This window comes from Trachemys scripta, chromosome 1 (genome assembly GCF_013100865.1).
Source record: "Trachemys scripta elegans isolate TJP31775 chromosome 1, CAS_Tse_1.0, whole genome shotgun sequence".
Lineage (NCBI taxonomy): Eukaryota > Metazoa > Chordata > Testudines > Emydidae > Trachemys > Trachemys scripta.
Window position 1 is genome coordinate 135,166,343 of NC_048298.1, and position 12,458 is coordinate 135,178,800.

Sequence of the window (12,458 nt, forward strand, 5' to 3'; positions counted from 1 at the left end):
GAAACATCATAACACAGGAGTGCCTTTGGTTTCGTTACTGAAGTTAAAATTTGAGTATAAATGAGAGCTCATTCTGTCCCCCTTCCAGTCCACTGCTTCTTCTTAGCTCTACAATAAGTTATTAAACTTCCATGGGTAATCACATTCTGTAGTCATGGACAAACTCAACATTATGGGCCAGATTCTGCTCTCAGTGCCTCCAGTGTCAATCCATGGACATATATGGTGTTGTCCTGGATTTACACTGAAGTAAATGAAGTTACCCCAACGTCACTGAGATCACAATTTGACTCCATGTCTTCACTACTGCAGAATATAGGCCAGGAGGAAGCAAGCTCCTCAGACAGAAACAGAACACCTGCTAAGAAAATGTATGGAAAATACAAGTCAGGAAGTCTGACATTTTAGGGTCTAAGGCCCAACCTTTGCTCTCCCTGACGCCAACCACTGTAAAGCAAGACAACTTGTCCCTCATTTTAATGGACTTTCACATTTTTAACTGGCTGCAGCATGTGTATCATTCATCAGAACTGAACTGGAGCTTACTCCACCTCTGCACATAGTCAGAGATACACGAGTTAACAGGCACATTTGGATGTTTCAAGGGTCTGCCCTGAACTTTCTCCTGGTCCTGAGTGACTCATGTTTAAGGCTGAGATATAATACAAGCACAAGAGCCTGACAAGTTTGCGGGCACATCTAGCATTTCAATTAATCAGAAGTTACACTGAGCCATATACTGCCCAAGACCCTATAGACTGCAGTGGAATTTCTGCTTGAAGACTGGGGGTAGCATGTAGCCCCTTTTCTTTATTAACAGCAATGAATGCATACCTATTCTATGCAGACATGTCCCTGTGGGTCATCACTTCCAGTACCCAGGCAAATTTGTAACAGATTCTGGGGCCAAGCCAACTGACTGAAACCAATTAAGGCAGGATAACAATAGTGAAGGAATCCTTACCGAGCTGGGGTGTCCAGCCTCAAGCAAAGCTGTGGTGATGTAGGCTGTCAGTGAAAGCTCGTCATCGACTCCTCCCTGAATAAAACACACGACAGAACTAGTCATTCCAGGAGGGGAGGGAACCGCCTTCTCCTCCCCCTGGACTGTTTCACTGACCTACCACACCAGAGTGGTTCCCATATTGGGTTATTACCCTGTTATGCCTGGACAGAGAGTTCAGGATAGCAGTTCTCAAACTGATCACCAGTGTTTGCTGGTCACATCGGATTGGCTCTGCTTCTATTGCTGGCCGAGTTCTTTACAATGAAGAGCCTGGCCAGCTGTGGAAGCAGTTCTTAAGGATAGGGCCGGCTCCAGCATTTCTGCCGCCCCAAGCAAAAAAAAACAAAAAACCGTGATCGCAATCGGCAGTGGCAATTGGGAAAAAAAAAAAAAGCCACGATCGGCGGCGGCAGGTCCTTTGCTCCTACAGGGAGTGAGGGACCTGCCACCCCTGAATTGCCGCAGGTGCCGCCCCTCTCCCTTGGCCACCCCAAGCACCTGCTTGTTAAGCTGGTGCCTGGAGCCGGCCCTGCTTAAGGGAGAAGAGTGAGCCTAGCAACCTCTCATAGGGGCAGCTGCTTGCCTAAGAGGATGTGGGAGAGGAGCCCCTAGATGCAGCAAGCAAAGAACTTCTTCAACTTTGTTCTGTAGTGTCTGAGATAAAGTGTAGGTGCTGGGAAACTGGGGAAAGAAAACAGATTTATGAGATCAAAGATATGCTTTGGAAAATGAAATCTATTAAACTCTATTAAAATATAGACATTATTAATTGTCTATATCTGAAGAGTTATCCCAGTGGAAGGGGGAAATTGGGGATTAAGGATGCGATTTAGCAGAGGTAAGAAAGTGCTTTTCCAGTGGCAGGACAGGAAGTTCAGCAGGGAGCAGAAATGTGTCACCTTCAAGGCATTGTTGAAGAGTTTCCCAACACTTTGGAAGCAACCACTTGACTTCTGTTTGCTTGAGAGCCAGATCAGAGTTTGGGACTGGACATGGTCATCAATAAAGATATAGCGCTTGGCTTGTGCGAATGACTTGTATACGAAGGCGGTGAGCCTGAAGGAGAACAGCATAGATATGAGCAGTCACTTGGAGTCTAAAGCATCAAAACTCAATGCAGGTACCTTCCCTTCCTAAACACAGGCCAGGAGAGGAATGAGCGACAGATGATGGGATAGAACTGTTTCTTTAATCTATCTGTAAAATGCTGGCTTTGTGTCCATGTGTATGATCATGTCACCTCAAGTGGGTGAGTCTACAGAGAAGAAAAAGGGACCTACTGCCAGTAGCAGCTAAGAGAGTTCTCCTTTAGCATCACTGGTAGAGATGTTTGTTCTTAGAGCATTAGAACTAGAGTTCTAGTCCATGCTCTTTACATGTGTGTTTGATTTATTTAGTGTGTGTCTTTCATCTGCAGCTCATGGATTCATTACCAGCTCAGGCCTCAGCCAGCTTCCCAGCTCTCACCATGTGTTTCCTTCCTTATCTCTGGTCCCAAAGATACTGTAGGATCCATCCGGGTGTTTGTATGACAGCTGCTTCTGGTACCCTGAAAACACACAAGGAGGAGGAAATGTTTCCTGATTAAAACCAACAAAATCCCATTTTAATTTGTCATCAAATAAATCCAGAACCCGAATTAGAGGAATCAAATGGGGATGAGCCTGAGGGACTGAGTGGAGCAGAAGAACATTGACTTGGCATCAAAGCCTGGTGGAAAGGAGCAAGGAGAGCATACTAAGGAACAAAAAAACAAAAAAACAGACATTTGGAAGGGGCAGGAAGACACGACATACATGGAGTGAACCTCAAACAAGGTGAAAAGGTGGGTGGGGAGGGGATAGAAGAGGCAGGATGATGTAAGGAGCAATTTCAAGCAGAACTACCAATTGATTTGCAGGAACAAGCAGGTCAGCAGGTTATTACAAGGCAGCTACATGGTTCAGTATGCTTAGTTAAATGAAAAATGTGGAGCTACCAGGGTAACTTTGTAGTGCATGCTATCAATGGAGGCAGGAGGGTGTCACAAGTTAAGGAGAGGCCCCTCACCACTGACTAAGTAGCTGATGGCCTTGGATTTGGTCTCCTCACTCAGCTGCCCCGTCTTATTCAAATAGTCCAGGACGTAGATGTTGGGGGCAAACAGGACCATGTTCTGCTCCCCGCAGCCAAAGGGCATCTGGAGGAGCTGCTGCAGGTTCTGCATGGCTGTGCCCAGGATATCGCCTGGGAATAGAGACATAGGGAGTGAGTTTCACACAGAGCCAACATCAGAATCTGCAAAGCTAATATGTACTACAGAACAATAATATCAGTACAATAGCCAGGGACCCTCAAGATCCTGACAGAGATTCTAGAATTAACCCCTAGTTGCAGAAATTCTGCCACTGCTTTTCTCAGTAGTCCTTGAATCCCGAGCACAGGAGGACAGATTTGTTCTGGTCTAAAGTAGAAGACAGAGAAAAACCCCAAACAAGAAACCCCCACACCTCATGCCCCTTTGCCCTCCACACCTGCACTTTGCCAGCTAATCTGCACCAGAAATATATTGAACATGGCAAATGCCTGCAAAGCTTCAAGCAGCTCGTTTTTATTTAAGAACAAAAAAATACCCAACCAGGAAAGGTTTCTTCCTTATCCCAAGAAAGTTATACTTGTCAGTACAGCCTGGGCAAAAGAGCCCTGGACAGGTTTAAGAACTCCCAACCCAACAGGGCTAGAAATGGGCACTTCAGAGCGGAAGTTTCCAAACTGTGGTCTCCACAGCCCTTGCTGATTGTCCATAAAGAGCTGGCTGGTCACATGCTACCAGCATTTTCTCTTTATTTCCAGCTGTTAAAATGCATTACGAGAGAGTTGAAATACATCAAATATTTTCCAAATGTTACCTCTCCATGTAAGAAATTGCTGTTGTTGCCACAGGGATGGCATGAAATGGAGAAGCGTATCTGGGTGATCATGAATCAGGTGATGGAAAAACATGTTCAGGAGTCATTCTCTGTACTAAAATATTGCCCCCCTATGAAAAACTTTGGGAACACTGCTTCATAACACTTCAGTGGAAGGATTTTTAGTTCCTCTATGGCAGTGGTTCTCAAAGTCGGTCTGTTGCTTGTTCAGGGAAAGCCCGTGGTGGGCCGGGCCGGTTTGTTTACCTGCCGTGTCCGCAGGTTTGGCCAATTGCAGCTCCCACTGGCCGGGGTTTGCCGTTCCAGGCCAATGGGGGCTGCGGGAAGCAGCGCGGGCCGAGGGATGTGCTGGCCGCCCTTCCCGCAGCTCCCATTGGCCTGGAGTGGCAAACCGCGGCCAGTGGGAACCTCGATCGGCCGAACCTGCGGACGTGGCAGGTAAACAAACCGGCCCAGCCTGCCAGGGGCTTTCCTGGAACAAGCAGCGGACTGGCTTTGAGAACCACTGCTCTATGGGACACCCATCAATTGTTTCTAAGGCTTTGTACATCCCAAGATATCCGGCCTTAGAACTGCAATGCAAATATTTATTTCAAAATGATATTTGGGTGAAATATTTAGAGGTTTCTAAAATTGTATTAATTTCTATTTTTTCTCCTTCCAAGGCCTGGATAACTGAACTCACAGAGAGATACAAAAGTATTTTAATAAAGCTTTTAAAACACCCTTTGCTACAACATTGCTAAAATAGTATTTCTAGAAAGCATGGCACATACAGAGCAAATGATGGGGTACAGTGGCATAATGCATTTATTAGCATGATTTTGGGAGGACCAGCATAACTCAGTAAGGGCTTTGTCTCTTGTGAGTAATATAGCTTAATATATAGGATGGTGGGGTGCAAAGGTTTTATTGGCATGAGTTTAGGATGGGTGCATTTGGCATGAGTGGCAAACAATTGAATCAACCCAAACAAGTGCCAATAATCCCTTTATACCAAAAGAGAGGAGTATCACCAACATCCAGAACCTGGGTTTCTCCTCTCTGGCAAAGAGGATGTCTTCTACCACTGCAAAGCTGGCTGGTTACTTTCAAAGAGGTAGGAATAAGCCTTGTTGCTCAGAAGTTTGCCTTTCCTGAGATGTAAGAATCTCAATACAAAACTTAATAGATTTACCAGTGACAGAACAAGAGGCTCTGGCTGATCCTTCCACCAGGTTTTCAGGCAGCTTCAGAGACACTGGTTCCGTGGCTGCAGCATCTGCGGGGAAATATTAGATTAATTTTGATCATTTATATCAGGAATTTGATTATAGCAACTAAGCACTTCTTATAAAAGTTAAAATGAATGAACATCAGAAGACACCCACAATGGAGAACAGTATATGGAAACTGTTGCTGTTGCCCCCAAGAGCATAACAATAGTCAAGAGTGAAGGAGACAAAGTAAAACTAATATAGTGAAAGCCAGACAAAATGGGGCAAATCCTCAGGTGTTGTAAGTTACCACAGTCCACAGAAGTCAACGTATATAGGCAAGGCCAGTGCTCACAGGATGTGATGACACTTGTGGTGGCCAGGAACCCAGGTTGAAGGAGCATCTTCAGCAAGACACTTAATGTGGGGGGTTGGTGAGGGTTAGAGTCCTCTTTTTTGCTCCCTCCATTAGCAAGTGGTCTTCCACAGCCTTCCCACAACTTGGCTACTTACCCCTCTTCATGGCAAATTCATTCTAAGGCTCCCCTGTCTCCTTTCTGTCTCTCCACTCCCGGCCCTATCTTCCATCCTCACTGGGAGAAGGAAACTGAAAAATTAAACTCTGGGGGAAGACATTAATCAAATATGCCTTCAGGGGGCCCAGGACATGCTTGAAATGTCCCAGTGAACTATGTATCTTTGGTAGTTATATGGCCCCCTGCACTATTAGCAAGTGCTATTATACCACTAAATGAACTGAGACACAGAGACATGTTTACATTGCACACTAAACCCGGGTCTGTGGGACTGTGCTTGAACATCCACCTTGCATTGTAAACAGAGGATTGCAACTGGCAGACCCAGGTCTCAGTGCTGTGCTAACACATTCATCCTGCATACTCTGACCAGGAGCTGCAGCTTGACCTGTGCCACACTGCAAAAGACAGGACTTGGACCCAAGTCACAGCAGGACTCAGGCTCTGACCCACCCCTGAGCAGGGTTCTAGGAGCCAGATCATGAGTGCTTGCTGTACCCAAGTCAGGCTGATTTGCATGTGAACAGAAGGGGGGCTTGGGCCCAAACCTGAGTCAGAACCTGGGCTTAGTATGCAGTGTAGACATTCCTGTGTGACCTTGGGCAGATCACTTAGGGTGGTTAGTGGCACAGCAGGGAATTGAACTCTCATCATTCCACTGCCAGACTAGCACTCTAACTCCTGGACCATCCTTCCTCACACATCTAGGTGCCAGATGAACAGTGCCTACATGAAAGGCGGATGGGTCAGGGATTTACAAAATTATTAATTAGTGCTGAGGGAAAGAGCTTTGGTCCCAGTCAACAGGTACAGAATTTGGAGAGATGCCCTTACCCTTTGTGCAGATGAGGGAGCTCTGGGTCACCTCCTTTTCGATGCCTTCAGGCTGGTCAGTGGAGGGGAGAGAGAGAGGAGACACATACAGCACATCAGAATGAATGTTACATAAGAAAATGGTCCAATGAAAAGCCATCCCCATGTCTGCACTATCAAGTAATCAGGGTATTATACCCAGACTCTAGGGACCAGACACATCCATGATCTGGCTGCTACTTCACGGGAGCTCTAGACAATTGGTTTTGGGTTTGTGGAGTCTTTCTCTTTCTTCTTCCCTCTATTACACAAGGGGATGGGGGAAACTTACTGTATTTCTCTTCCATCTGCTTCAGTCCTCCCCTCTCTTTACTTCCCCCAGCACAACTCAGTAAGGGCTTTGTCACTTGTGAATAATATAGTTTGATATAAAGGATGGTGGGGTGCAAAGCTTTTATTGGCAGTCCCTGAATGTCCCAGTTTAAGATGATATACAGGATGGTAATATTCCTGCCAGCCAGGGGACAGCTGTCATAGATGCAGGGCTAGTGCTTAAACATGGTGCTAGGTGCCCTACATATACCATTGCTTGCTAGCTGGATTGAGTCAGATGCAGTTTATGACTAGGAAATGCTAAGCAGAGTTCTGAGAGGCCTGTGGGAGTTTCATTTCAACTCTCCTGGTGGATTTGCATCCTGTGGATCATACGTATGCTGGTCCCAGTTATGGCTCTGCCTAAGTGTAGGATGCAAACACAGTGAATCCATGCACAGGGTATTTTGGGCTTGGAGAAGGAGTCCTTTTCTACAAAGTGGCTACATCAGCATGGCCTGTCTGATCCCAGGCTGGCTAATGCAGCAGGCAGGACAAACTCTCCAGCACTGCAGTTAGAAAGAGCGAGGGGTTTCAGGGTGGGCTGGCTCACACACTCTGACCTCCATCATATTCACCAAACACTCATCCTCCCAACAACACTCTTGATGGTAGTGGCATCGCTCCGAAACTGAACACCCAGCCCTATCCCAGCTGGCTGGCACTGGATCCAAGCCTGGTGCGCTTTAGAGCACCTCAAATACTTAGACTTGCTTTCACACATACTTGCTGCACTCTTCACGGAAGGGAGGGATGTTCAGACAGAGAGCCAGAGCTTTCCACTGTACCTCAACCAACAGGGTTCTAATCAGGGTGTCCTTCCACCCTATCTCCGGCCTCCCAGATGTTCTGTTCCCACACTTCCCACCATTCTTCTTGGTCTCAGCAGTAACACTGAACAACACATCACCTGGAATAACACCCGATAAAGAGAAAAAGTTACTTCCGTTGCCCAGCGTGATGGCTGATGTTAGCAGATTTCTACATGTGACAAAGCTGCAGTATGGAACTTTGCAGGTCAGCTGGTGGACCAAGTGGCCAGGCAGCAGTTCTGCAGAAAAGGACCTAGGGGTTACAGTGGATGAGAAACTGGATATGAGTCAATAGTGTGACCTTGTTGCCAAGAAGGCTAACAGCATTTTGGACTGTATAAGTAGGAGCATTGCCAACAGATTGAGGGACGTGATCGTTCCCCTCTATTCGGCATTGGTGAGGCCTCATTGGAGTACTGTGTCCAGTTTTGGGCCCCACACTACAAGAAGGATGTGGAAAAATTGGAAAGAATCCAGTGGAGGGCAACAAAAATAATTAGGGGTCTGGAGCATATGAGGAGAGGCTGAGGAAACTGGGGTTATTTAGTCTGCAGAAGAGAATGAGGGAGGATTTGATAGCTGCTTTCAACTACCTGAAAGGGAGTTCCAAAGAGGATGGAGCTAGGCTGTCCTCAGTCGTGGCAGATGACAGAACAAGGAGTAATGGTCTCAAGTTGCAGTGTGGGAGGTTTAGGTTGGATATTAGGAAAAACTTTTTCACTAGGAGGGTGGTGAAGCACTGGAATGGGTTACCTAGGGAAGTGGTGGAATCTCCTTCCTTAGAGGTTTTTAAGATCAGGCTTGACAAAGCCCTGGCTGGGATGATTTAGTTGGGGATTGGTCCTGCTTTGAGCAGGGGGCTGGACTAGATGATCTCCTGAAGTCCCTTCCAACCTTGATATTCTATGATTCTATGACTGTTTAGTCACCATTGATGAGCAGCCATGGGGTAATGGAGCTCTGAGCTCTATACATGGAAAGGGCCAGGGCAATGCAGCTCTCTATAGAGCACCTCCCAAGCAAGCAAAGTTGTGGCAATACAGCTCCAAGCTCTATGGACTCAGAAGATGGACTGGTTAGGGATGAGCTTTCTGGTGATACATGAATAGACTAGCATCAGTCACAGGACAGAAAGTTGTGCAGAAACTTACCGAGTTTTTTTGAGATAATATTCCAGACATAGGTTTTCCTCTCATTGGCACACACGCATCCATCATCTCCATTTGGGGAAAGGAGCTGAGCCTGGTAATCCTGGGAATTGGCTAGCAAAATACCAACCTGAGAGCAGGAGAGAAATACTGATGTGGTGCAGGCTATGTCTGACACAAACAGGGTCAGCATTACAGGAACTCCCTTCTGCCTATCTCCAGTGGGTATCCAATGCCAACACTATGGGACAGAACCGGGACAGGGGATGCTGTGGTATTGGATGGGCAACACTTCAGGGGACACCTTAACAGAGCTATCTTCTGCCTGTCTCTAGTAGACATCAATAGGGACATGAAATATACCATGGAAGCAGATAACCTAATATACTGACCAGCACCCATGCTCTCACTCAGTACAAAAGGTGCTAACGCCTTCCAGGAGATCTGCATAGGAAACCATTGCCCGAGCTCTTTTTTGCTGCTTTATGGGGTATATTGAAGGCCACCAAGGGTTGTTACTTTTTCTTCCCAACATTTTTCTGATTTCTAGATTTCTGTGTTTTGTTGCAGGACTACTAGGAAAACTGGAAAGGGATTATGACATCACAAGAGATGGAGAGGAAAAAGGATTTAAACTGTTTAAAACTCTGGTGGCTTTTTGTTTGTTAACATCTATTTAACACAGACTCTTAACAAACAGTAATGAGAAAAGTCTTTTTCTGATGATTCAAACACACCTCTTTAATTAAGGGCTAAGAAAGTTCCTACTGTAGTTCTCCAGTTATCCTAGGAGACCTCCACCAAAAAGAGGATAAAATGAGAGTTGATTTAATATTAAAATCAAGCAGAAAAAAAAAATGAAAACCAGGGGGGCAGGAAATCTAGCTTTTTGGATACAATGCAAAAAAGCAAAAGTGGGTACAAATATTTTTCGCAAGTCCCCTTTAGGTTGTGTGTAAGCTATTGAGGAGTGTGGGTGCACCCCACTGTTATTGGATGTGTTCTGCCTGAGGGTAGTGAGGTAGGCAGAATCCCCCTATGGGTAACTAGAAAGAACACGTCTCTTGCACCTTCTGTCCTGAAGGGCAGAAAGCTCTACCTCATGATGCTGACTGGTGCACAAGAAGTGCAGGCTATTTATCCCAACTTTCAGAAGCTGTATAGCGCCTCTGCCTAGGCAAATACTCCACTGATACAAGCACTGATTCTGATGGTCTCTGTACCCTACACCCTAGACAGGAGTCAGAATCTGACCAGGCTCAACTCCCCACCCCCAACCCCTTGTGCTTACACTTTGGGAGGCCCAGGTCCAGGTTCTGCCTTGACTTACAGCCTCTGTAGCCCCACTAAAGTCAACAGAATTGTAAAGAACCCTGAAGCATGAATGATGCTTGCCCACATGCTCAGGGTTTAGCTGATCGCCATATTTGGGGTCAGGAAGGAATTTTCCTCCAGGGCAGATTGGCAGAGGCCCTGGGGGTTTTTCGCCTTCCTCTGCAGTGTGGGGCATGGGTCACTTGCTGGAGGATTCTCTGCACATTGAAGTCTTTAAACCGTCTTCTGAGGATTTCAATAGCTCAGACATAGGTTAGGAGTTCATTACAGGAGTGGGTGGGTGAGATTCTGTGGCCTGTGTTGTGCAGGAGGTCAGACTAGACGATCACAATGGTCCCTTCTGACCTTAGAGTCTATGAGTTAGAGTCTATGCTATGTACACACCCATATTTCTGGTCTTTTCAACTCCCCACGGAGGTTTGCTTGTATCTCACTCCCAGGACACAATTCAGCAAGCTCTGTCTCTGCTCTGTAGTGGCCCAGGATTGGCGCAACCAGGCTGATTTGCCATAATACCGATAGGTCTTAACAAATTTACCACATTGCTGCTTGTTTTAGCCACACAGGCAGGAGTCCTGGAAAAGATGTGGTATCTTCCAGGTTATGGGGGACACATTTAATCAGAGTGAGAAGAAGAGGACATACCTTGATGCACCTGTCCAGGTAGTTGAAGACGTTGGCTCTAAGGAGGAAGTCTTCCCCCCGGATGATGGAATAGGGCAAGGTCAGGTCAACAAAGAAAGGCTGGAAGGCTGTCAGGGAGGTGGGTGCAGAGATACCAAATCCAGACTCCTTCTCCAAACAGAAAACGCTGGCTTTCCATTCGGTGATGGTGTCAGGGATGGTGAATACAATGTTGGCCTTGCCAGTGGAACTAGAGGGAATGGGGCAGAGCATGTATGCGGTACTCAGTAGAGACAGATTTTTCAGAGAGTCAGCAGAGTGAGCACTGCCCATATTCTACTTGGAGAATTCCCCTTGTTGTCTGAGTGCTCAAAACTCATCACTCAAATCCCCTGAAGAGAAGCCCCTAGAAAATTCTCCTACATGCCACTTGCCTGAGGTAACAGAACAATCAGTGGCAGAACATGGAATAAGACCATGAGTTCGTGACTCCACTTAAGTGACAAGACACTCCTTCCTCTCGCTAGCCAAGTCTGACATGCTGGATGCATTATTTGGGAACATGTACTGACAGCCTTGAACAATATCACCATGCAGGGATGCGGGGAGGAAGCTGGCTATAGGTAGTGTTCCATGCCCTTCCTGATGCCTTTCAGGGCAATAGTGGGCCCTTAAAAAGAAGATGAGAAGACAGAATAAGCAATACTCACCCTACTGAAAAGAGATCCCAAATCCATGTCTCGGGGAAGAATTTCCGAACAGTCTCAGTCATGACTCTGCCTCGAGAATCATCTGCAGAGACAGTCTCTGTTAAGGGAGAATGGGGAGCTTGCTTAAACCCAGTGCATTTAGCAAAGGTACAATCGCAGAATGGCCTTTGCATATGGATAAAACTGTTGCCACAGTGTTTATCCCCAAAACTGGCAAATTACTGTCCCCACCCCCATACCAATGTGCCTCAAACTTGTTCAGGAGAGAAAACCTCTAGGGCTAAGCAGGGAATTCAATCTTCTATTGAGTTCCAGTTGTAGTGGGGAGTTTTTGAATGTGGCCGCCTATATCACCCAGAACTGGACTGAGACCCACCAGCTCACTTCATACAGGCCACCCAGTGGTGAGCTGGGTTAGAGATGAGTGGGAAACAGTTTTCCCCATCCCTCGGATATTTTCAAGAGATCAACTTTTTTTTTTTAAACTTTTTTATTAAGGGCAAAGTTAGAATAAAATGTTCACATACTAAATCATACAGTGTCTGTCCCTTATTCAGGATCAGGTCAATATTCAAAGTCCAGGACAAAGATTAATCTCAAACTGGGATAAAAAGTTGAAATCTCAAAAATATTTGTGAACTGGAAAAAAATTGGTTCAGGACTAACTGAATTATTTATTTAAATAATGGCAAAATGTCTCATTTCAGTTTTGACCCTTTTTTCTTTTTTATCCTTTTTCAGTATACCTATCTTAAATTTTGCAACAGAAAGTAATTTCAAATTGGAAAAACAGATTTTTTTAAATGATGAAATGAAACATTTTGACAATTTCAAAACTTTTCATTTCAATGTTGTTTTCAAGTCAGGAGATCTGTTGAATATGAACCTGTTTCACAAATGGTTTCATTGAAAAATTACCAACCAGCTTTAGAGATGGGAGTATCTTTGGACAACAGTGGCAAGTCTTTGCATTTATGTAGCCCCTTCTAACTGAGGA

General features: G+C 45.7%; 1 protein-coding gene across 1 annotated transcript in view; it reads right to left on the reverse strand.

Moving 5' to 3' along the window:
• Positions 1–12,458, reverse strand: part of LOC117885165 (ovostatin-like) — a 53,866-nt gene that overhangs the window by 13,634 nt on the left and 27,774 nt on the right. The window contains exons 18-27 of the mRNA XM_034786369.1: positions 11,462–11,558; positions 10,773–11,001; positions 8,796–8,922; positions 7,621–7,742; positions 6,482–6,533; positions 5,093–5,176; positions 3,056–3,232; positions 2,474–2,555; positions 1,906–2,062; positions 965–1,039 (exon numbers count right to left, since the gene is read on the reverse strand). Coding sequence (XP_034642260.1) covers positions 965–1,039; positions 1,906–2,062; positions 2,474–2,555; positions 3,056–3,232; positions 5,093–5,176; positions 6,482–6,533; positions 7,621–7,742; positions 8,796–8,922; positions 10,773–11,001; positions 11,462–11,558 — 1,202 coding nt within the window. The remainder of the gene's footprint in view (positions 1–964; positions 1,040–1,905; positions 2,063–2,473; positions 2,556–3,055; positions 3,233–5,092; positions 5,177–6,481; positions 6,534–7,620; positions 7,743–8,795; positions 8,923–10,772; positions 11,002–11,461; positions 11,559–12,458) is intronic.